Source organism: Grampus griseus, assembly GCF_964374135.1.
Source record: "Grampus griseus genome assembly, chromosome: 2".
In the NCBI taxonomy this organism is placed as follows: Eukaryota; Metazoa; Chordata; class Mammalia; order Artiodactyla; family Delphinidae; genus Grampus; species Grampus griseus.
Window position 1 is genome coordinate 144,031,337 of NC_139018.1, and position 25,435 is coordinate 144,056,771.

Here is a 25,435-nt window from a genome sequence, read left to right on the forward strand (position 1 = left end):
GACACGGTAGGACCCTGCCCGCCCCCTCCTAGGGCTCCGCCCCTCCTGGAGCCCCCGCCCACCAATAGACTGCCCTCGTGCCCCGCCCACCAAGAGACCGCCCCTCCACTAGGCCTGTTCCTCAGCAAACTCCACCCCTGCACAATCCCTCCTCTCCCTGTCACTCCAGCTTCGCAAGCTCCACCCCCGCACAGTCCTTCCGGGCTCTCCCACTACAGTTTTGACCCTTCGCAAGCAGCCCCGCCTCCTCTTTGAAGGTCCTCGTCCCGGAGTCCACCTCCCGGGAGACCTCGGTCCAGCTGCCAGGCCCAGGGGCCCTGGTTCTACCGAGAGCGATCCCCAGCTTGGCGTTTAAGGCTCTGCCCCTGGTGACTTCAGCCTCGTTTTCCCCCGGCTGCGTGGCCCGCTCTTCTGCTCAACAGAAGTCTTGTTGGGTTTCTGGGACACAGCAGACCCTTTGACGCCAGACGCTGCCTCCGGGGCTGGTACAATGCTTCCAGTCTCGTCCTTTCTGCCTTCATAAACCATGCTAATCTGTCAGCTATGGCATTTCCACTTTATCGGGGAAAGGAACAGTCGTGCCTGTTTTGTGGCTTACATTAATGAGATTAATATTCTAGAAAATATAACTCACCTGTTTATTTCATATTCTAGTGTTAAAATGACACTGACAAGATGTTTGACCTTGGACAAGTTACTTAACCCCTTTCTGCCTCAGCTTTCTTCTCTGTATGACATTGATGATCATGGTTTCTACTCCACAGAGTTGATAGGAGAATTGAATTAATTATGGAGCATTTGTGCCTGGCATAAAGAAACTATTTGTGTGTAAAGATTGAAAGGGGAGACTGAGAAAAAAAATACAGAGAGAAAAGAAAGAGAGGGAAAGGGAGTGAGGGAGAAAAAAATGAAGGAAGGGAGGGAGAGAGGAAGAACAAATTTACACCTTAATCCTCTTTGCAATGCTGGTGACTAACAGCAAAAAGGAGGAAGATTTGAGATCCACCTCTGACAGCACCAAAAGTGTTTAGCTTTAGGCAAGTTAAACTCTCCAATCATCCGTTTCCTCATCTGTAAAACAGACATAATAACAATACCTACTCCAGGATTTCTGTGATGGTCAAATAATGCCTGGCACAGAGTTAGTTATCAATTAACTACTTTTTTACCCCCAGGGACATCCAACCAGAAAGGTAGCCATTTCTTTGTGTCTGGGTTTTGCTTTTCTTTTTGAAGAAGACAATCAAAAAAGGAGAGAACACAGCTATAAAGGTAAAGTGGTCAGCACTGTCTGAAAATACATTTATAATAGAAATGCAATTTCTTAGAAACCTAACAAAATTATTTCTTTAAGTGGGTTAAAATTAAAGTATAGGCTGCACAATACTCATCAATACACAAACCAGTATTTGCAACACTGACTTTTGATTAATTTGCTTGGGAATTCTTGCGACAGTAGAGTCCAAAGTTAAAGAATTAATGGATACACAAGCAGAGCTGTCTGAAAACAAATTTGAAAACCAATTTAAGCCAAAATCCTAGAAATTATTTTTAAAGGTGGCAGAATCATCCTAAGGTTTGTAAACATAACAGTTTCCCTTCAAAAACATTTCATAATGAATAATAATGATAGATGGAAAGACCTAAAAGTAAATAAGAAGTTGCACCTCCTTTGCCTGCAATGTCTTGCCCATATCTCCTCTCATCCACTATCCTGCTCCCTAAATCAGGTTCAGTCATCTTCATTCTTCAAACACATTTGCCAACAGCCAGTCCCAAGTCTCCCAGCTGTTCCTCCCTGTCTTCCTTCCTCTGTCCTCAACTCTAAAACAACGCTGCCTTTTCAACAAGATCAGCAGTAAAGTGTGTACCAAAGAGCTTGTAGTTAGAATCAAGTATTAAAACTGTGGGTGACTGGGACTTCCCTGATGGCGCAGTGGTTAAGAATCCACCTGCCAATGCAGGGGACATGGGTTTGAGCCCTGGTCTGGGAAGATCCCACATGCCTAGGAGCAACTAAGCCTGTGCACCACAACTACTGAGCCCGTGTGCTGCAACTACTGAGCCCGTGTGCTGCAACTACTAAAGCCCAAGCGCCTAGAGCAGATGCTCTGCAACGAGAAGCCACCGCAATGATAAGCCAGTGCACCACAACAAAGACCCAATGCAGCCAAAAAGTTAATAAAAATTTTTTTTAATTAAAAAAAGAATACATACACACAACTCTGCAGAGTTAGGGAGGCTGCCCTGCAGTTTGGCTTGGAGAGAGGAGAGGCTGGGTTGGTGGCATCATGTGAGATAAGAGGGCCTGAAACCAGAAGGCCTGAGATGAGGGGGTATTACAAGTAGGGCTGGCTGCTGAACCTCCTCCCTAGGTCCAGATGGTTGGAGCTGACCAGTGGTCACCCTGCAAGGGGCTCCCTCTTGCTCAACCTGTTCTCGGCTCTCATCTCCTGCCCCGAGTGTCTGTGCCAAGGGTAGACCTCAGTTTTGGTTAAGTCTGCCCTGGCGGGGGGGGTGGGGTGGGGGGATGAAGGGCAGTCTCTGGCAGTGGTAGATGTTCTGACTCATTCTGGCAGGTTCCAGAAAGGGGAAAAGAAACAGGACAGGGTCCCAACTCTTGTTCTGTGGCCTTATTATAATAAGAAGCCTTCTGAAATGGAGCAGGACGCTATGGTCTATGCCCCCCATGTCCTCCACCTGCCTTTTGTCTGTGGAAAAACTTTAGCCAAAGGATAAGTTTAATCAGAGAAGTGAGAAAATGCAGAAGCAAAGAAAAGCAAACAGGACTAAACAATAATAGTTCAGTCAGTAAGCAAAGTCAAGGACCTTTAATTTCCCCTCAAGGGCTACAGATAATATTCTGAGCCATATCCTGTGATCTGTCTTGTAGGTACGGAAACCCGCACCAGGTGGAAGAAGTTAACCACATGATGACCAGACTGTAGCCATGACATAAGCTGCCACAATGCAGAGAACTGGCCTCAAAGAAATAGAAACCAACCCTGGAACTGAAGATTAACTCTAGCTAAAACAATCAAGATGACGCTGATCAGACCACCAATGACCAAGTTCAAGATGACTGTCGGAGCTGACTGTGCTGTTTCTGCATGTAGCCCCCCGCCTCCGTCTGTAAAAGCTCTTGCCCCCGATTGTCAGTGGGGGGAGTCAGCCTTCGGACAGGAGTCCACCCTCCTCCCCGCCCCTCCGTTGCCAGCATCCAAAATAAAGCAAACTTTCCTTTCCACCAACCTTGCCTCTTTATTGGCTTTTGAGCAGCGAGCAGCCGGACCCCACTTTTGGTTACTCTTCCAGGCAGCACCTAATACCTACAGAATTCTAGTGACTCTTTAGCTGCAGGGCAATAAACTATTTACTTGTTCTGTACTGGCCCTGCCCCTCCCCTTAGAGACAGGAACTGTCTTTCTTATTCTTTGTGTAGCTTTGTCAACGCCCAGCAAAACACCTAGCACAGAATAGGTACTCCATAAATACTTAAGTAAATAATAAGAAACTACTGACTAAAGGCAATGAATCAATAACCAGTGAGCCTCCTCCCCTGCCCCCCACCCCATCCAGGCCCTGGGCATACTGCACAGCAGCTTCCTTATTTTCTGAGCATGGGCTGTGTGAGCAATGGGCCAGGAGCTTCCCCTGGATACTCACAAGCTAATGAAAGCCTAGATGATAAAAACCATGTAAAGAGAAAACTTTTGGGGGGAAGGGTATAGGGCTGATGTGTGTATGGGAAGGGGTGTGGGCATGAGATAGTTGAAGGGGGAGGAAGATTTCCTAGTTTTAAAATAGACTTGCCAACCCACTAATTATATATAGTGCCTGAAGACACCAAAGCTGTTCTCTATTTGGAAAAAAACATTTGAAGTAACTTGCAAATACACTATATTTTTTCTTTCTCCTCTTTTGGGAGGGAGTGTGTTGAGCATGTACATTACAACAATTATAAAAAAGAGTTTTAAGGAAAAAATATTGCCTGTAATCCCACCATCCTACAGTTTTCACATTTTCATGTTATTTGCTCGTTCCATTTGTTATGCACATGATTTTTCCATCTTTGTGAACTTTACAGAGAGGCAATTTTTCAGTCTTTCCTTACATTTTTCTCCTGAACATTTTTCCTTGTGGTCAAATAGGTTTCATCATTATCATTTTCATCACCTGAAGAAATTGCAATGTTCGGGATTGTAATAATAATGGAGCCATGAGATCTGCATGCACAAAATGTTTTCCTTTTCCTACACTTTTGCCGGAGGGTAAATTCCTGGGTCGAAGGGTATGGGTGCTTTCAGGACCGGAAGTGAGTTTTGGCACCTCCATCACGAAGGGCTGGTTTGAGCCTCTGTAGCACCAAATTCAGTACCTCCCTCGGATGCTAAAATGTAGCACCCAAGAGGCTCCAACAGCTGCACTGCTGGCCTCGTTCACACAAGCATGCCCCTGACTCCCTTACAAGAGAACTGGAAAGGGCTTTCTGAATCCAGTGCGCAGATGTCTTGCAAGGGCTCCGAGAGGCTGGCAACTGCCATCCAGATAAGCAGGAAGTGGACTCTGCCTGCACTGGGAGAAGGAGGGTGGCCTTTTTGGGCAACCCTAAGGAATCCATCCATTGCCTTCTCCCCACCCTACAAATTTCACTTGCACTTGAATTACTTGAGTCCAGTTGCAAGGTCCTCTAAAGGTTGAACTCCTTGGAGAGAACAGAATGTCACTCATGTTTGCACATGATACACAGCCCTCTGATGCTAAAGTGTATGGTATACATGCCAAACACATGGTGTCCCCTCTAAAACGTTCACAATAAGCATTTCTGAGCCTGAGCCTTAAGGAGAGAAGATATTTGCTTCATTGAAGAGCTCGGTCTCTATCATAGCTCCCTTTTTGTTTGTTTGTTTTGTTTTTTCCTCTTTTTCTTGATAATTCTGAAGTAGACCCAAATGAACCAGCTCAATCAGGGCTGGGTTTTTTGCAAGACAAATTTTCTTCTTCCTGCCCTCTTTTATTCTGTCTTTAGTCTGCTTTAATTGTTTCAGGTACTATTGTTTCCATGTTTTGACGGAATACTACCTCAAAGCCATATTGGATTTAAGCAGGATCTGAAAGACCCATAAATAAGCAGCATGTTAAGTAGAGAGAATATCAGTGACAACTGACTGGATAATAATGTGTACCATACAAGGAGCTTTCGTTTATTGTTATCAAAGCACATGCAACTTTTCAGATCCTCCTTCTCTGTGATTTCAACAAGATACTTATAACTTTGTTTTGCTTTTTTGTATGAATACTTATTGAAGAGTTTTCCCATCCAAATTTTTCCTTTTCCCATCTGAATTTTCAGGGTCTTTTTGAGCTTTAGCTGTGGGTCACATCCTGTACCCAAAAATGCAGAGAAATTTCAACATTTAACATGTACTCTGTATCCAACCTGTTTGGCATAGTTGCAGAGACAATTCTCAGTGCCTCTCTCCCCAAACACTGCTTTCCTGTCAACAACAACTGCCCACTGAAATATGTCTCTCATAAACATCTCTGCTCCTTCCTTTCTAAGAAAACCCAGAAATACAGCACTAAGTTTAGACCGGCTTCTCTCTTACCTAAGGTTTTCAGATCAAAAGCTCTACTCCTGGGCTTCCCTGGTGGTGCAGTGGTTGAGAGTCCGCCTGCCGATGCACGGGACACAGGTTCATGCCCCGGTCCGGGAAGATCCCACATGCCGCGGAGTGGCTGGGCCCGTGAGCCATGGCCGCTGAGCCTGCGCGTCCAGAGCCTGTGTTCCACAACAGGAGAGACCACAGCAGTGAGAGGCCCGCATACCGCAAAAAGAATAAATTAAAAAAATTTAAATTAAAAAAAAATTTAATAAATTTATTTAATTATTTTTGGATGCCTTGGGTCTTACTGCGCGCAGCCTTTCTCTAGTTGCCGTGAGCGGGGGCTACTCTTCGTTGCGGTGTGCAGTCTTCTCATTGCGGTGACTTCTCTTGTGGAGCATGGGCTCTAGGCGCGCGGGCTTCTGTAGTCGTGGCTCATGGGCTCTACAGTGCAGGCTCAGTAGCTGTGGCGCACGGGCTTAGTTGCTCCGCAGCATGTAGGATCTTCCCGGACCAGGGCTCGAACCCATGTCCCCTGTATTGGCAGACAGATTCTTAACCAATGCGCCACCAGGGAAGTCCCTTAAATTTAAAAAGCCACGTATAAACTAGTGGTTACTCTACTAGACAGTACACCTATAGACTCTGCTGTATGTAGTGGTGTCCCATGGCCCTGAAATTTAACGTGACTTTTTTTCTTTAAGGTGAAAGGTGTGCTATGCTACCTAAAAGTAGACCAAACCAGAAAGCCAGAAGAAGCAGTCCCAGGCATCCTCTGCAGGGGTCTCTACAGAGTTGTCTGAACCTACCAACAGAGGACATCCACTTTCCTTGTCTTTTTAACTAATAGACTTTATTTTTTACAGCAGTGTCGGGTTCACAGAAAAATTAAGCAGAAAGTACAAAGAGTTCTCATATACACCCCTGCCCTGACACAGTTTCCTCTATTATTAACATCTTGGATTTGTATGGTACATTTGTCATCATTGATAAACAAGTATTGATACAATATTATTAACTGAAGTCCAAGGTCTACCTTAGGGTTTTTTTTGGCTGTGCCTCGTGGCTTGTGGGATCTGACTTCCCCAATCAAGGTCGATCCTGGGCCCCTGGCTGTGAAAGCGCCCAGTCCTAACCACTGGACCACCAGGGAATTCCCAGGGTTCTGCTTTTTGTGTTGTACAGTTCTGCGTTTGGACAAATGCATCCTGTTACGTATACACCATTACAGTGTCACGTAGACTGTTTCACTGCCTTAAAATTCCCTGTGCTTCACCTATTTATTCCTTCCTTCCTCTACCTCACCTATTTATTCCTTCCTTCCTCTACCTAAACCCATAGCCACCACTCTTTAATGTCTCTATAGTTTTGCGTTTTCCAGAATGTCATATAGTAGCAAGCCTTTTCAGACAGCTTATTTCACTGAGCAATATATTTAAAGTTCCTCCATGTTATTTTGTGCCTTGACGGCCCATTTCTTTTTATTGCTGAATACGGTTCCATTATATAGATATACCACAGTTTACTGGTACATCTGAAGGACATCTTCGTTGCTTCCAATTTGGGGCAATTATGGATAAAACTTCTAAAAACATTTGGGTACAGATTTCTGAGTGGACATAGTTTTTAATTCATTTGACAAATACCTAGGAGTGCAACTGCTAGGTTGTAAGACTCTGATCAGCTTTAAGGAACTGCCAAACTTTCTTCTGTCCCATGTTGCATTCCCATCACCAATGAATGAGAGTTCCTGTTGCTCCACATCCTCAACAGCATTTGGTGTTGTTTTGGATTTTAGCTATTCTAATAGGTATGTAGTGCTATCTCATTTTAATTTGCAATTCTCCAATGACATATTATGTTGACCATCTTTTCATTTGCTTATTTGCCATCTGTATATCTTCGATGAGGTGTCTTGATGTTTTGACCACTTTTTTTTTTTTTTTTGCTGTACGTGGGCCTCTCACTGTTGTGGCCTCTCCCGTTGTGGAGCACAGGCTCCGGACGCACAGGCCCAGCGGCCATGGCTCACGGGCCCAGCCGCTCCGCAGCATGTGGGATCTTCCCGGACCGGGGCACAAACCCATGTCCCCTGCATCGGCAGGCGGACTCTCAACCACTGCACCACCAGGGAAGCCCCTTGACCACTTTTTAATTGGGTTGTTTTCATACAGTTAAAGAGTTATTTTTATATTTACAAGTCTTTTATGTGTTTTACTACTATTTTCTCCCAGTCTGTGGCTTGTTTTTTTGTTCTCTTAACAATGTCTTTTGCAGAACAATTTTTAATTGTAAAAAAGTCCAACTTAAAAATCTTTTTCATGAATCATGGTTTTGGTGTTTTATCTAGAAACACCATGGAACAACTAACCATCTACATTAGAAATGGTCAGCCATACTAGTAAGCTGAGTTACTTAGAACTAAAGTCGCAATTAAGCAATTTGTATAATTATCTTTAAAAAGGATTACCTCTTTTGACTCATTTACCTGTATTTTGGACTTTTTCCTAAATATTCAATAAAAGTTTTTAAGAATAAACCATGTGCATGGAGAAAAAAAATAACAAACAAATCATTGCCAAAACTCCCGATTTTAACATGTGGTCATAAAAAAGGTTCATAATTATGACTTTGGACTTCAGGTACAGGAAATTGGATTAATCATAATTCTTGGTTCATAAGACTCTCAGCATTGGCTCACACATAGCGTGCTTTTAGTTATGTCTAAAAAAGTCAAGGCCTTGATCATATGGTACCACATGCCTGGCCTCTTCCCATCTAAGGATATCATACTGAATTTTGTCATCACTACCCTGCCTTCTCTTCATATAAATTCCATCTACGTGACTTGCAAAAAGGTGTTGGCTTACTATCTGGTACTTCTATTTTGTTGTCTGTAGGGATCTCTAGTTCTGATCACTATATTTCTATTCCATTGTAATATATCACATTTTATTTACCCATCATTCTTCAGTGGGGACTTGAGTGGTTTCTGGATTTTTGCTTTCTGTAAACAATGCTATGAAAATTCCTATGTCTCCTGTTACACCTATGTGCAAGTTTGTCTTGGGTATATGCTTAGGAGTAAAATTTCTGGATTATAGGATGTTTGAAAGTCCAACTTTAAAAGGTATTAATTACCAAAGCATTTGAAGGACTGAACCACTTTTGGTTAGTATCAGGAAACTTTAAGAGATTGTGTGGAATCCCTCCAACACTAGATACTGCAAGACTTTTACATTTTTGCCAATTGAATGAGTGTAAAATAGTATTTTACTATGGCCTTGATTTGCACTGTAACTTCTCCTGGTTTGAAACTTGGCTTTTCCCTTTCTTTGAAGATACCTTAAGGTATTTTTGGTTTAAAATGCCTCATTTTAATAGACAAATTCATCAATAATACTTTCAGTTAATGCTTTGTGTCTTAAACAGTCCTTCTGTATCCCAAGGTCTAAGCAGTAATCATCTTTTTTTTTTAAGAGTTTAAAACTTTTGTTTTACATTTAAGACATTAATTTTTTTCCCCTATGGTATGACATAGGGATCAATTTTCACCTTTTTCCACACTGAGTTGTGCTCTCAGTATCTAATAGTCTCCTTTCCCCAGTGTGGTGTCCCACCACTCTTATACCAAGTTCAGCTCATGCATGGCTTTTTCTGGGCATTTTGGTCTAATCTACTGGGATTCTGTACAGCCCTTAGCTAATACCACACTATTTTAATTAACATGGCTTCACAGTGAGTCTTAACATCAGCAGGAAAAATGCCCACCTCCCTGCTCCTTCCTTTCTGAAATGTCCTAGCCTTTTGCTCTCCTTTATCTTTTACTTTAGAATCACTTTAATAAGTTCCAAGAGAAAACTTGGTGGGATTTTTGATAGGAATTGCTTTGAATCTATAGGTCTATTTGGGTACAAATGACATCTTCATGATATTGTCTGCCTAACCACGAACATGTCTATTTTTTGAGGTCTTAGTTATCTCTTAATGTTTAAGAATTTTTTCTTAAAGAGGTCTTCAACATACATTGTTAATTTCCTAGGTACTTGGTATTGTAAAAGATGTCCTCCAGTTTTCTAGTTGTTTCTGCTATAAAGAAATGCAACTGCCTTCTGAAAATTAATGTTACACCTACCACCTAACAAAACCCTGTATTTCTGGTACTTTCTCTTTAGATTTATTTGGGCTTTCTAAAAAACAAACACGTAATGTACAAATAATGAGTTTACTACTTTCTATTTCTTATAAAATTGGCTAGGATCTCTGACACGATTTTTAATATAAGCACTGATAGTGGAAAACCAGCCCTTTGTTTCTGACTTTAAAGGGAAACGAATTTTCCTCTTTTTGGAAGATGCTTGTCTTTTGTTTATTTGGTTTTACATAGAAACTATCACTTTAAGGAAATTCCTTTTTAGTCCTAATTTATCAAGGGTTTTTATCATGAATGGGTATTAAATTCTAATAAATACTTTAACTGGATCTATTGAGATAGTCATAATGGTTTTCTCTTATTTACAGATTTCAATGCTAAGCCATCATTACGTATGACATATGAAGGTAGAATATACATACTAAGATAGAGTACACAAGTAGTAAGCAAACAAATGTAAACATAGACATTTGTATTGTAAAATACTATTTTAATCTGTTTACATATTTCAAGTTTTAAAAAGGTTGGCGGCCAGGTAAGTTTGAAACCACAGGACAAATGGTCTTTTGGAGGTCTTTCTACTTCACAATTCTCCAACTGCCGTGTTTGAGCTATGCTGTTTGTTTCTCTAATCCTACCAAAACGAAGCTTCTGCTAGATGCTAATTCAGTGTGACAGAGTTCAGAACAGAGAATCAGACAAGAGCTACAAAATATGACATGTTCGACTCACAGGAATGTAAGATCACAGTTTGTCATCCTAAGATTACTCACAAACAGATGTGAGTTCATCTCACAAAATTAAGTAAAGTAGAAAACTGAAGGACCAAAGTCAAAATGAACTACCAGAAAGAATAAGAGAAAAAGTAATACAAGGGAACATTATGGTTTTCCTTTTTATTTAATCAAAGACTGGTAGATAAACATAAATACAGCACAATTACTTCAGATCATTCTTCATATTGTATACACACAGACCAATGAACACAATCTGAAAGAAACCTGCAGTCAGCAATGAAATGCATACAGCTTTTCCTTCCCTTGCTCAAAAAAATTTAAAAACACACAAACTTAGAATCTCTTCAGCACACACTCTCCTGTGACAAATGATTCAGACATAAATAGTGGGTGCAAAGAAACTATATGCTAACATATGTATAACCTTTGTTAATGAAAAACAGAAGCAGCCATAATGATTAAGATACATTCAGTTACTGATAACTAGTTGTGCCCTAAAGGGCATTTATCAAAAGAGAAATCGTGCTGCAGAGAAAAGCTATATATACATACACAATGAGAAAATAAACTGCAAGATTAACGCATGCATGTTTAATACTGGAAAAATCACAGCCCTCCAACATTTCTCCACGTTTGTTATAAAAGCCCTCGGCACTCAACTAAAATTAAAATGATCTTAAAAGGATAATACTTGTAAAGTTTACTTAAGTCTTTTCAGCCACAGAAACTGCAATGTAAATAAATGTTCAGAGTCATTTTCAAAACAAAAACAAAAATCTATTCTTCTGATGACATGCATGATTAAAAGGTCTATGCAAGATACATTGCTCTACATTCCCAATGACTAGGAAAAAAAACCTCAAGTCAATTTTTAGTTTGCAGATGGTCAAAGGATTTTGTATTCCAGGAGTTCAAATCTTCTGGATCTTTTCACCAACAACTACTGGATTTTCTTTTCTGATTTTCTCAGCAGCATCAGCTTTGTAATTGTAAGAGCAATTGTGTACATCTGAGTAACGGTGTACACCACAGTAAACATTTCCACACCGACATTCAAACCCTGAAAATGGATTAATACACATACGTGAGTTGAATGGAAGGTCTAAAAATATTAAACTCTCTAGCATAATTAATGTTAAAAAGATCATATATTTAGGGCAGCAATCTAAAGAATCATTCCAAACAAGCAGTTTCACAACCTAGTAACATTCTCAAAATCCATAGCTGATAGCTTCATTTCTTTTTCCTACCTACAAATACAAATACAAGTTTGTATCAGCAGACCAAGTCATAACCACTTCTCTGAGCTCAAGTTTTCACCCGTGACACAAATTGCTTCCTATCAAAAACAGGGTTGCTAAATTGAAACACTCCTCAAATACTACAATGTGAAAAAATAAGCATACTGTCAGAAGGCAATCTTAAGATTTAATTAAGGAAGAGGAAATGAAACTTTTGACAGAACTGTTAACAAATAGCATAGTATATTAGCTTTCCTTGGCTAACCTCCAATGGAGAGGTGAACTGTAATCTGGCTGAGTGATTTACAGCATGAGATGTTACGGTTGCCTAAGCCTGAATCTATTTACTAACACAGGCAAATTACTTGACCCTTAGCTTCTGCATCTCTAACTTTGGAATCGGTTACAGTAAGAATTAAATGAGGAAGTATTAAGTGCCTAACATATAGTAAACATGCAATAAATGCTACTGATTTTAGGGAAATGCCCCAAGAACTGAAGCCAAAACAGAGAAATAAGCAGTGTGGATAGTCTTTAAATAAAACCAGTCCTGCACCCCCAAATTAGGATTTTATGGTATGATGGAATTACTGGAAATGGAAGATAGGAATCAAAATTTTAAACACTGACATTTGATGTAAATTTCCTTTACCAAATTTTTTTAAACTTCAAAAAGATACTCTGTAACTTCATAATTTTCTTTTATTTTTAAAATTTTATTATTATTTTTTTGGCTGCACCACACAGCTTGTGGGATCTTAGTTCCCCGACAAGGGACGGAACCTGGGCCCTCGACAGTGAAAGTGTGGAGTCTTAACGACTGGACCGCCAAGGAATTCCCCTATAACTTCATAATAATGAATGAAAAATGGAGCCAAGAATAATACTAGACTGACAAGACAGAAATTACTAAGTCGCAGCCTTCTTTCTAATCGTGAAGTCCAAGTTTCTGAGGTTTAGAAAGACAGTATTTGATGCTAAATATGTACACTTTAAAATGCCTTACTTGTTCACGTCTGTACTCTTTAAATAAATACATTTGCCAAGGCATGGGCCAGTCTTAAACATCTCTGATATCAGACTGTAAATCTCCTTTCCTCTTTATCTACACCTTAGCCAGATAAACCTTCCTAAAACACAATTTACTCAAAATCTTATCTTGGGCTTCCCTGGTGGCACAGTGGTTAAGAATCCGCCTGTCAATGCAGGGGACACGGGTTTGAGCCCTGGTCCGGGAAGATCGCACATGCTGCGGAGCAACTAAGCCCATGCACCACAACTACTGAGCCCATGTGGCACAACTACTGAAACCCGCGCACCTAGAGCCTGTGCTCTGCAAAAGTGAAACCACCACAATGAGAAGCTCATGTACCGCAATGAAGAGTAGCCCCGGCTCGCTGTTACTAGAGAAAGCCCACGCACAGCAACAAAGACCCAACGCAGCCAAAAATAAATTTAAAAAAACAAACAAACTTATCTCCTCTTAAGCCAATTTCTTAGAGTATTCAGCACAATGTCTGGCACATAGTAAACAATAAATGGTAACTATTTATAGCTGCAACTGTTCCCCATCAATTAACCACAGTACACATCATTAGCCTTATCTCTATGGTGGTATCTAACCCCCTTCTTCATAGATTTTGTGCTACAATCCCCTTTTACGGTCCCCTAAACATGCCCTATCCTTTCTGTGAGCTTTTGTTCAAGGTATTTTTTTTTTTTTGCCTGAAATGCTCCCATTTCCATCACTTATTAAGTCCTACTCATCTTTCAAGACCCAGCTGAAACATTCTACCTTCATGACTTTGATGGGCCTCTACTCCTCTTCTTTTATATAAATTAATCACATCCATCCCTGAATTCCCAAAGAAATCTATTTGACTGCACTTAAATGTACTCTCTTTGCCAAATATCCAAGTAATATTTCAAACATTTTCTTCTCCCGCTCTCTTTTTTTTTTTTTGCGGTACACGGGCCTCTCCCGTTGCGGAGCACAGGCTCCGGACGCGCAGGCTCAGCAGCCGTGGCTCACGGGCCCAGCCGCTCTGCGGCATGTGGGATCCTCCCGGACCGGGGCACGAACCCGTGTCCCCTGCATCGGCAGGCGGACTCTCAACCACTGCGCCACTAGGGAAGCCCCTTCCTCTCTTAATAACAATCCCAGCTAACAGCTCTGTTACAGTAGTCAACATGTATTGATTACTTATTGCGTGGCAGCACGCGGCTATCACCTCACATATGAGCTCTCTGAACCCTCATGACAACCTGTGACTAGCTACTTTACATAGAGAAAGTACTTCACAGCTCACCAAGGACTTAAATATTCTCTCACACACAACAATTTCGGCTCTCTGAAGGCAGGAGCCACATCTTTGCCCCTTCACAGCACCTGGCGCACTGACCTTACCTGTCTAATATTCTCAAACTCAGCTGAAATGAATTTTTAAAAGAAAAGCTATTCATTTTACTATTAGGTATGTAATTAAAGCTACTTTTATTTAAGAAAATTCAGAAGGTGAAGCATATCTATTATTAACTCATATGGGAACAAAAAAACAATCTTAATTGAAGCCATTAATAGTAAGTCATGCATCATCATAAATAAAATCTTAATTTTAAATCATGTGATTTAGGCCCTTACCAGTAAGTCCCACTTTCTTCCTGCACATGAAACAGCGATTCTTTTTTTGTTTTGGTTTTTCAAGAGACTTGCTTTCCTCTTCAGATGGCTGCTGTGCCGTTTCTGATACTGAAGCTGATAAAAATAGGAAGGTGGTAAAATTTAATTATTCAATGAGATTTTGAAATTTGGGTGGTTGTTACCCCTCACCCCACCCCCACTGATCTGTTTATTCAGAGGATAACTGAGTAATTTATTTATTTACTAGCATGGAAAGATGCTCACATTAAGTTACAAAGTAGTTTATATAATATGACCCCCTTTTGGTGAAATGCATATATATATGTTAAGTATGCATGTATGTATACACACATGGAGAAAATCTAGACTATACACTGACTTGTTAACAAGTGACTCTAAAAGCACTATATTTTCTAAAATTTCTAATAATTATGTATTTGACCAATAAAAGACATACAAAACACAAATACTACTTGGGTATTCTAAGGGAGTGTGTAAGAAAATGGTCACATGCAAACTTCTAAATACTGTTGAGCTCAGAACTACGTAGACTTCAAAGAGAATAAGGGGAAAAAGCCTGAAACCAAGATTTAGTGGAATACTAAGTATGTTCAAAATTCTCAGAATGTTTCATATAAAACCTTTAAAATATTGAGAATAAGATAAATTGATTAAAATGTTACAATTAAGATAATAAATTGATTTAAGTGTTGAAGCCAAGGCCAGCTGCATCAAAATTCAGGTCTAATTATTGCCCCTAAATCCTAACTAATGTGACCCCTGCCACTCCCTCTCACTAACTACCCTGGCCCTCCCAAATGCTGTTACTAGAGTTAGAATCTATCAGGTGACCTAGCAGACATGGTATCTTGTGCTAAAACAGTCAGTGACTTGCCAGGGATCAAGGATTTAACCTCTCCAATTTTATCACCAACCAGTCCTCCTTCTTCAGTAATCTACTGCTTAACCAATCTATGGGACTATGCCAGGTACCTCTGCTGTGTACAACCAATTCAAAAGGGCTTCCTTTCTCTCATTTCACCATTCAATTGCCCTTTAAAGCCTCCAGGAAACCCTGTCTCAGTTCTCTTGCAACGTTTCATTCTGATTACCCTTAATTCCCTTAAGTACTCTCTACCAAATTCTGGGCACTTCACATGAGCCCCCTCTTCCATCCATGCTTCACACATTGCATCCAAGTCATCTGCCTTACATGAGAATCTAATGATGTGCCCTCCAATGTTTAAAATTCTTTGACGACTCCCCACTAACCCCCAGGATAAATAAAGCCCAGAGGTCCTTCAGGATTTTTCTCATCCTTCTTTTCTAGCCTTGTCTCTCACCATTCCTCAACAATAATCCATGCTTCAGGCATAGTGAAGTATTTGCAGTTTCCCTGAACATACTAAATTCTCTCTTACCTCTGGGTTTTTTGTAAAAGTTGTCCTTTCTATGTGGAACACTTTTCCTATGCCCCCTTGTCCCTCTCCTCCTTACCTGGCTAACTCCAATGTGTCTTTTTTGTTTAAGCTTATATTATCAGCTCTTACTCCATTCCCTCCCCCACAACTTAGACTAGGAAACCCTACTATGCCCGGTAGCACTTTCTGCACTATTATATTATAAATGCCTTTTTTTCCCCCCCGGTACGCGGGCCTCTCACTGTTGTGGCCTCTCCCGTTGCGGAGCACGGGCTCCGGACGCGCAGGCTCCGCGGCATGTGGGATCTTCCCGGACCGGGGCACGAACCTGTGTCCCCTGCATTGGCAGGCGGACTCTCAACCACTGCGCCACCAGGGAAGCCCTGTAAATGCCTATTTGACTTTAACCTGCCCTTAACCTTTCAGGGCAGGAACCTGTCATTTTCATCCTTGTTACCAGTGCCTCCTACTACACAGCAGGCATTCAATAAATATCTGTTGAACTGAATTAGTACTGAGTTATTTACCTATTGTATTTATGTGCTCCATTTCCCCAACTATACTGTAAGCCTGCTGAGAAGAGGGATAGCAACCTATTCCCTGTTTGAATTTCCAGCACCTATCACAGTGAACTACACACAGTAGATGCTCAAACATTTGATGCAATGGATTCTAACCTGCTCATGTCAACACATTATTAACAAAATATGACAAAAGGCAAAACACCACAAACTAACAAATAAATATGCATGAATGAAGAACTCTATAACATGATTATTCCACCTGGACATTCTAAAGCTAGATGGGAGACAGTGCTACCAATATCTACATTTTTTTTTTAAAACAAAATGTGGATACATAAAGCCTTTTATTTTTAATAAGTAAATACCCCTAGAATGTAAGCTCCATGAGGGCAGGGGCTGAATGTCTCGCTTACTGTTTTATCCCCAGCTCCTAGAACAGTATCAGATAAGGTTGGGCTGTGTGTAAAGAGCTCAAAAATAGTTAACTTGCAATCAGAAAAGAATCTATTCTATTTATTACCTTTGAAATCTATAAGGCATACCTATTCTCCCAAGCAAGTCTGATACTCAAATATACTAATATAAATAATGCTTTACTGGCAGTAACAACACCACTATCCCACAAGATTACATATTTAACAGAACCAATTTAACTACTGAGACACAAACTTTGGTATCTGGAATAGTGAAAATACATTTACCTACTATGGATACAAATGCTACTGCATACCTCAACAGAGACATTTCACAGTATTAACCCTAAAGATCTGTCAAAGCAAACGGTTTCTCTTTAACTGAGGTAACTGCATAACCTTTGAAGTGAAGGATCAGGTGGCACGCTAAAAGCTTATAAACTAGGGTTCAAATTTGAGGCTGACCAATGTCCACTATATCCTCATCAGACTAAGGTAACCTTAGCTTACCTGCAGTTAATGGCTGGTACCTGAATTTAAACATTTACCAAATGAATTCATGGGCAAGATGATAACAGTATTTTGTAAAAGTCTAAGATTCTTAGAAATTACTCCTGTTTCCCCAATTTTCATGTGAGATTTAAGATCAAAGCAAACCATAATTATCAAACTCTAAGTTACGTAAAAGGAAACAATCTTTTAAAACGGCCATACTAAATAAATAAATAAGCAAGCAAGCCATACAGTAGACTAAGGGCCAAAGGGCCATACTCTTATTGAACCTGAAGCCAAAATAAGGACAGTTTCCTCAGAACTAGGCAGTTTTTCATATTCTGAATTGAGAATTGTAAACAGAGAATACCCACTTGTTAATGATAAAGAACAGGTGGCTGCCTGTGTTGCATCCAGTGGTCCTAAAGGGCTATTTGGGAGGCCTATGCAATGGCATAAAGGCTGAGAGATAAACTGTACAGCACTTGCTAATAATTTTTAATGGTAATCTCAACTAGACAAAGCCTTCTGACCACTACTTTAAAGATACTTCAAAAAGCACCAGGCAGGTAAAACTGGTTTAACTACCCACATGGAGGACCACATTCAAGAGGAACAAGGCCCTATGCTCTGCATCCTGTGGAAGGAAGGAAGGAAGGAAGGGAGGGAGGGAAGAAAAGAAAGAAAAGAAAGAAAAAAGTACACAAATATAACAATGAGTACATAAAACTATTTAGCACTACCTGTTTGGGGGCATAGTCAAGATACATGGTGAAAAATAAAACTGAACATAAGATGACATTATTACGTAATCCCCAAACATTATCTTACAGTAGATACAATATCTATGTAATATAGCATATATACCTTACATATATGGATATATGTTATATATATAACATATATCCATATATATAACTTGTCATGACAAGTCTCATTCAAGGATTAGACTAAGCATTCTGAGGGTGGGGACTATTTCTGTTCACCACTGTATACCCAGTGCTTACACAGAGTGGTTGCTCAACAGATACTGAGTGAATAAATGTACACTTTTACAATGACCCATTGGGATAAAATTCATTTCCCTTCTCTGGACTTCACTTTCTTACCTGCAAAATAAGGGGGAGAACGAAATGATCTTTATGTTATTCTTAGCTCAAAAATCCATTACAAGCCTTCCCTGGCGGCGCAGTGGTTAAGAATCCGCCTGCCAATGCAGGGGACATGGGTTCGAGCCGTGGTCCGGCAAGATCCCGTATGCCGAGAAGCAACTAAGCCCCTGCGCCACAACTACTGAGCCTGCGCTCTAGAGCCCATGAGCCACAACTACTGAGCCCATGTGCCACAACTACTGAAGCCCGTGCGCCTAGAGCCCATGCTCCGCGACAAGAGAAGCCACCGCTATGAGAAGCCTGCACACTGCAACAAAGAGTAGCCCCTGCTCACAGCAACTAGAGGAAGCCCTCGCGCAGCAACGAAGACCAACACAGCAAAAAAAAATCCATTACAAAATGAAAATTTTTTTTAATATTCAAGAGAAAAATTAGCCTGCATAGCGGGCTAATGGTCCAAAAAAAATAGGGTCCAAAAAAAAATAATGAGAATCATATATTTAATTTTATATTTTCTAGCAGGTATGTTAAAAAGTAGAAACAGATAAAACTAATTTATGTTATCATTTAAATAAAAAATCAATATGAAAAGTATTAACAGAATATTTCACTTTGTCTTTTTTGCTACTAAGTCTTCAAAAGCACTGTATATGTTACAACTAGAGTGTAACTGGCAAATAAATACGCACTAAATATCTAACTTCGGACTAGCCACATTTCAAGTGATCACATGAGGCTAGTGGCCACCATCCTGAAGAGAGCAGCTCTGTAAATGAGATCAGTTTCTAATAGCAGCTATCTGGAGGCAAAACACTGTTAAATGAATCCTTAAAATACAACTTTGTGTCATCTTATAACAAACAAAAAGAAGCAACCAACCTTCAAAATGGCTCTCTTCCCTTATCATGGATTAGAACCCAATACCGTAGAGATTTTCCATGACCTGATTCTAGACAATCTTTCCAACTTTAGTTCCAACACATACTTGTCTGAACTGGCCACTCTAGCAACTGTTGTTCTATCTCCCAAATTTCGTGTTTTCCTACCAGTATGCTTTTGCTTTTACAAACTCTTCTCCAGCAAAAAAGCCCTCTTCATGGTGCCTATCTTTCACATAAATGGAGTCACACAATACGCTGGCCTTTTGTACCTGGCTTCTTTTATTTAGTATATTTTCAAAGTTCATCCACGTTGCAGCACGTATCAGAACGTCATTCCTTTTTACGGCCGAATACTATTCCAGTGTATGAATATACCACTCCTTGTTTATCCAATCATCTGTTGACAGCCATATGGGTTCTTTCCATATTTTGTTCATTATGAATAATGCTGCTATGAATATTCTTATATAAGTTTTTGTGTGAACACATTTTTTCAATCTCTTGGGAATTAGGAATGGAATTTCTTGGTCATTTAGTTAATTCTATTTAACTTTGAGTTAACTTTTTTAACTGTCAAACTGTTTCCCAAAGTGGCTGCACCATTTTACATTCCCAACAATAATGAATGAGGGTTCCAATCTCTCCACATCCTTAACACTTTGGCCATTTTTAGATCTTCTTTGGAGAAATGCCTATTCAAACCCTGTGCCCTTTTAAAAATTGGGTTCTCTTTATTGTAGAATTATATTTCTTTATATGTTCTAATCAGATATACAATTTGCAAATTTTTCCCCTTTCTGTGTTGTCTTTTCACTCTTGATAGTCCTTTGAAGCAAAAAGGTTTTTAATTTTGATGTAGTTCAATGTGTCTATTTTTTCTTTGCTGAGCTGTAGGTGTCATGTCAAAAGAAACCTAATCCAAGGTCATGAAGATTTATGCCTGTTTTCTCTTACATGTTTTATAGTTTTAGCTCTTACATATTGGTCTTTGATGTATTTTGTGTAAATGTTTGTGTACCGAGTGAGGTAGGGATCCAACTTTATTTGTTTAAATGGCCCAGCATCATATGTTTTTTCCCTATGGAATGATCTTGGCACCACCTTGTTGGAAAATCAATTGCCTGTAAATGTGAGAATGCTATTTCTGGACTCTCAATTCTATTACATTGATCTATATGACTATCCTCATACTAGTACCATGTAGTCTTGATTATTGTAGCCTGTATTAAGTTTTTAAATTGGGAATTGTTAGTCCTCCAACTTTGTCCAGATTGTATTGGCTATTATCACCCACTCTTTAAAAATCAATCTCTGATTTTTAATCCACACAAATTCCTGATTTTTAGTTGAAAGGGACTATTCCTCTCTGATTGCTCTGAACCACTGATCTGACAATTCAACTTGGTATGAAGAAAGGAACCCTCAGAGCTGAAAAGACTATGAGAATTCTAATTTACTCTGCCACTCAGTGCAGAGATCCCCTCTACTTTGTTCCTGACAGTAAGTCAGCTCTCTGAAAACACTTCTGTGACAGAGAGCTCACCACCTTAGTCATGATTACATTCTACTGCTGCAAAGCTTCAATATTCTCTTATGCTAAGCCTCCCCAAACACTGGTATTATACAGAATAAGAATATCCTTTGTAGTTATTAACAAAACACATTTCATCTTATTTCACTGACTTTTAATAACTTCTAAGGTGGACATGGTTATTATTCTCCTTCAAAAGTAATTAAAATAAGGTTCAGAGAAGAGGAGGTGTCAAGATATGAAAATAGGACTTCTGAATCCAAATTCCATATTCTTTTTACTCTGCTCCAATACCTGAGGGACTGAGAGGTTAACTGAAGTTAAGCATATTGTTCTAATAGAAATGAAGTATGATAGTTTAGAGTGCACAAAGACACTTAAAAAAGTTTTCATTTTTAAAAAGCTAAGCTGGGACTTCCTTTGTGGTCCAGTGGTTAAGAATCCGCCTGCCAGTGTAGGGGACATGGGTTCGAGCCCTGGTCTGGGAAGATCCCACATGCCGAGGAGCAACTAAGCCCATGCTCCACAACTACTAAGCCCACGCTTTACAGCCCGCAAGCCACAACTACTGAGCCCACACACCACAACTACCGAAGCCTGTGTGCTCTAGGGCCTGCATGCCGCAACTACGAAAGTCTGCGCACCTAGAGCCCGTGCTCCGCAACAAGAGAAGCCACCGCAATGAGAAGCCCGCGCACTACAACCAAGAGTGGCCCCCACTTACGGCAACTAGAGAGAAAGCCCATGTGCAGCAACAAAGACCTAATGCGTCCAAAAAAAAAAAACTTGAAAAAAAATTTTTTTAATACAAAGCTAAGCTTTCATAAACTGGAAATCTGTCATTCCTAACTGATACTGTGTAAGTGAGGTACTGTTGTTTATTAAGTTAAAAGGCATAATTAAATGAGAAAGATGCAGTAATATGGTAAATTCTCAGGTAAACATGAAAAAAATTCTTCAGAGCTTCTCCGTTAAACAGGAGAAAAATTATTCAGAGCCGTGAGGACAAAATGGAAGCAGTTACCAACCACCTGGTGGCAACTTACCTAATTATAAGCAGAATACCTACAGAGAAAAAAAGCTGTTTCAAGGACACTATTCTGAAAACTCCAACGACAATGTTAGGAAATTCTGGCTTAGGCACACAGATGCTACTCTTGTACTCTCTTCTACCTGGGATGATCTTCCTATCTAAAAAAATTTCCCTTGAGGAATACAAGTGGAATAATAAGGAAGAGAAGAGATACCTGGGTAGGTCACCAAACCAGTTGATCCTACCCTGGGAACTGAGGGAGGGCTGGATATGGCAACAGAAACACACACAAGAACATCCTAGTCCAGGAAGCACCACAACTGTCTCGTGGAAAGAATAATGGCCTAGAGTCAGGTGCCTAGGTTCCAGTTACAGCTCAAATGACCACAGGACTTGAGTCAAAGACTTCTCTTTTCGTCCATCTATTAAGTAGATGGAAAAAATATTTTCTGCATTTGTTCCTATCAAATAGGGAAGTCACAAGTACATTATGTGTTATGAGTGTATGTGTATATATATACACATATTCGTGTGCATGTTTATAATAAAAGACATTTTTAATTCAACAGTATAAGACATTTTTTAAAAACTAGGCTGTTAAGAGATTTTACCCATTGAAAACGAATCCTCTCAAACTCAGATGAAACTTACATCTGATTGTTCAAAGATTCTGCTATGCTGAAATTATGAATGCTAAGTTTTTAAAAGGTACTTAAAAGTTAATACTGGTTTAACTTAAAAGTCACTGAAATTACAGTGAAAAAAGGAGGCTATACAATTTAAAACCCCTCTACAATTTCTCCTAATATGGCATCAAGACCACTGTTTGCATTAATGTATCTATGGCTATGTGGAGAAAACTATATTGTTCTCCATACACCATAAATGTCACTTCATATTACATTAGTTCACACAATCTTCATTTTTTGTCAAACTTGCAAAACAACTGTTATTTTATTCTTTTTCTTAAAAAAAAAAATAAATTTATTTATTTATTTTGTTTTTGGCTGCGTTGGGTCTTCGTTGCTGTGTGTGGGCTTTCTCTAGTTGTGGTGAGCAGGGGCTACCTCTTTGTTGTGGTGCGTGGGCTTCTCATTGCAGTGGCTTCTCTTGAGGAGCACGGGCTCTAGGGTGTGCAGGCTTCTGTAGTTGCAGTACATGGGCTCAGTAGTTGTGGCTCACGGGCTCTAGAGTGCAGGCTCGGTAGTTGTGGTACACGGGCTTAGCTGCTCTGCCGCATGTGGGATCTTCCTGGACCAGGGACTGAACCTGTGTCCCCTGTCTTGGCAGCCAGATTCTTAACCACTGCACCACCAGGGAAATCCCTGCTATTTTATTCTTAAGCAGCATATATTTTCCCACTAGCAACATTCTAAAATTTGTTCGATTGTAAGACATAAATAACACCTTCATGGTTGGCAGCCTATTCTCATTCTTCCTTACTTAGCTCTCTCTCAAAATTGCTAAGCAACCTTTGCTTCTTGAAAACTCTCTGTTGACATCTGTGGCCTAAAACTAACCAGGATCTAGATGACTTCTTCCTCTCCCCTTTGCTGACTCATTATCCTACTTGCTCTTCTTGATTTTGCCTCTCATTTTCAACCTATGCCAAGGACTTCCAAATCTCAGACATAATACTGATCATACATTTAAATACCTATTAACTATCTACAACCTCCAATTGAGATTTTAAGTTTTGAAATTTGACCACTTCCAATTTACTCTATCTAAAATCTTGTCTAACCATTACTTCTTTCAACCTCCCTGTCGCAAACAACCACACCATTGCCATTTCAACTGTCATACAACCGAAAGCTTTAATACCACCCCTGTCTTATTTCCCACGTCTAATGGATAACTAGATTTGGGGAATTTTTCTATTTCTGTTTTTAAAATATTCCTTATCTCTGCCCAACCTTAAACTTTCCTATTTAACTAAAAAATAAAAATTATTCACCTAATACTTATGTTATACTGGAATACTTATGTTGGTCAGACAGTATATTTTTCTATGGCAAAATCTACAAAGAGGCAAATTATGCCAATCATTTGTTGGGCATGAAATCAGAGGAAGGGGAATTAGCTAGCTTAACTGAATTTAAACTTCAGCAAACTTCAGCTAGGACTGCCAGATATATCTGTCACCACCCTGTGAACACCATGTACAATGGAAAGGTTTCACTGGGCATGGCATCTTCTCCCTTTAAATCATGCCATAGGTAAAATGACACACAGCTCATATTTGGACTTGTCTTTCCAGAGTATCCTTCTCAATTTACACATTGTTTCCACACAGTAATAGAATATAACTAAGCACAGATTTTTAACAGCATCCTAAATGCCTCCTCCACCATCTCTGCCCACTAAGAAAGCCTTCAAACACATTTTCAAGTCTTCCTAGATCCACTTCACTTTAATCCACATAATGTGGATATAAAGAGCATGGGCAAGAACAAGAGACACCATGCTATAAATAAGAGTAACTGAATGTGACTGTTGTGCTGGAAGTCACACACGGGGAAAGAGGGGGTCACTGCCAGTCAAAATAATCAGTCACTTAGATAACCTGAGTCAAAAGCAAGAGATTCCTCTCAAACCAGCAGCCCCAGTTTGCTGGGAGAGGAAATAGTATTTAGGTTAAATTGGGCAAAACAGTAAAAGAGAACAGTATAATACCACCACTTATTCATTTAATTATATTTCTTAAACAAAACAGATTTTTAATTTTCTATGTTTATGCTGATGACCTAATTATATATAAGTGGGAAATGGCTCCCAACATTGCAGTCAATTAAATACTTGAGGATATAAAATATTCTGCTCATAAAGAAAACAAATGTAAAAATACGTTATCTTAGGCAGGTAATTTAAAAAACATACGCATCTAAGATAGTGCCTGGCTTGTAATATTCAAATGTTAAATAAATGACAAAATATACGCTAGTTCATGTGCAAACCTTGCAGGTCTTCTGTTTCAGGTATTGCTTTATCCACAGATGTACTGTCCACTTGGGAAGATGCTACAGATTCTGATAAAAGTGACTGATTTGATACAGGGCTAGAAAAGCAAAAATATTTAGATTTTAAAAGATGATCTCTATGCATGAAGAGTAACTAAAGTGATTAATAAGTAAGAGTTCACATATGTAAGTAGATCATTAAGACAAGAATTAATCAGAGATACTTTTTTTTATAACTTAAACATAACTACAGAGCTTTGAAACTTGAGACCAATTTGGACCAGAAGTTTATTGCTTTGAAAATAAAGCAACAGTATATGTCCACTGTGTATGAATTCACTAAATGAAAACTAGTATGATAAAGACATAATTCAGGAACCCTAATACAAAGTTCTATATGATACACTTGCATAGCAGAACTGAACATCTCCCATCATAAACTGGAAAAAGGAACTTCAGAGTAGAAACTTAATATCTGTTTCCTAACAGTAGAGTAAGAATAAAACAAACATTTCTGTGTTTTCAGGCTTCTAAATGATGTGACTTCAAAGTTAAAAAGAAAAAATACACTACAGTACAAATAGGTATCAGTACCACATCATGATATTAAACGAAGGGAACCTGTGACAAGACTGTACTTTTTAATACAAAGCACTAGTACTTGCATAATAAGCCTACGACTAGAAGAAC

The 25,435-nt window shown here is 39.6% G+C and overlaps 1 protein-coding gene across 3 annotated transcripts in view; it reads right to left on the reverse strand.

The window, feature by feature from the left end:
* Positions 1–10,640: 10,640 nt before the first annotated feature.
* Positions 10,641–25,435, reverse strand: part of ZFAND6 (zinc finger AN1-type containing 6) — a 75,198-nt gene continuing 60,403 nt past the window's right edge. For all 3 annotated transcript variants that reach the window (XM_082649742.1, XM_082649741.1, XM_082649743.1), the window contains 3 exons: positions 24,743–24,843; positions 14,379–14,492; positions 10,641–11,556 (listed from right to left, as the gene is read on the reverse strand). In XM_082649742.1, the coding sequence (XP_082505868.1) occupies positions 11,408–11,556; positions 14,379–14,492; positions 24,743–24,843 (364 nt within the window). In that variant the 3' untranslated portion in view covers positions 10,641–11,407. The remainder of the gene's footprint in view (positions 11,557–14,378; positions 14,493–24,742; positions 24,844–25,435) is intronic.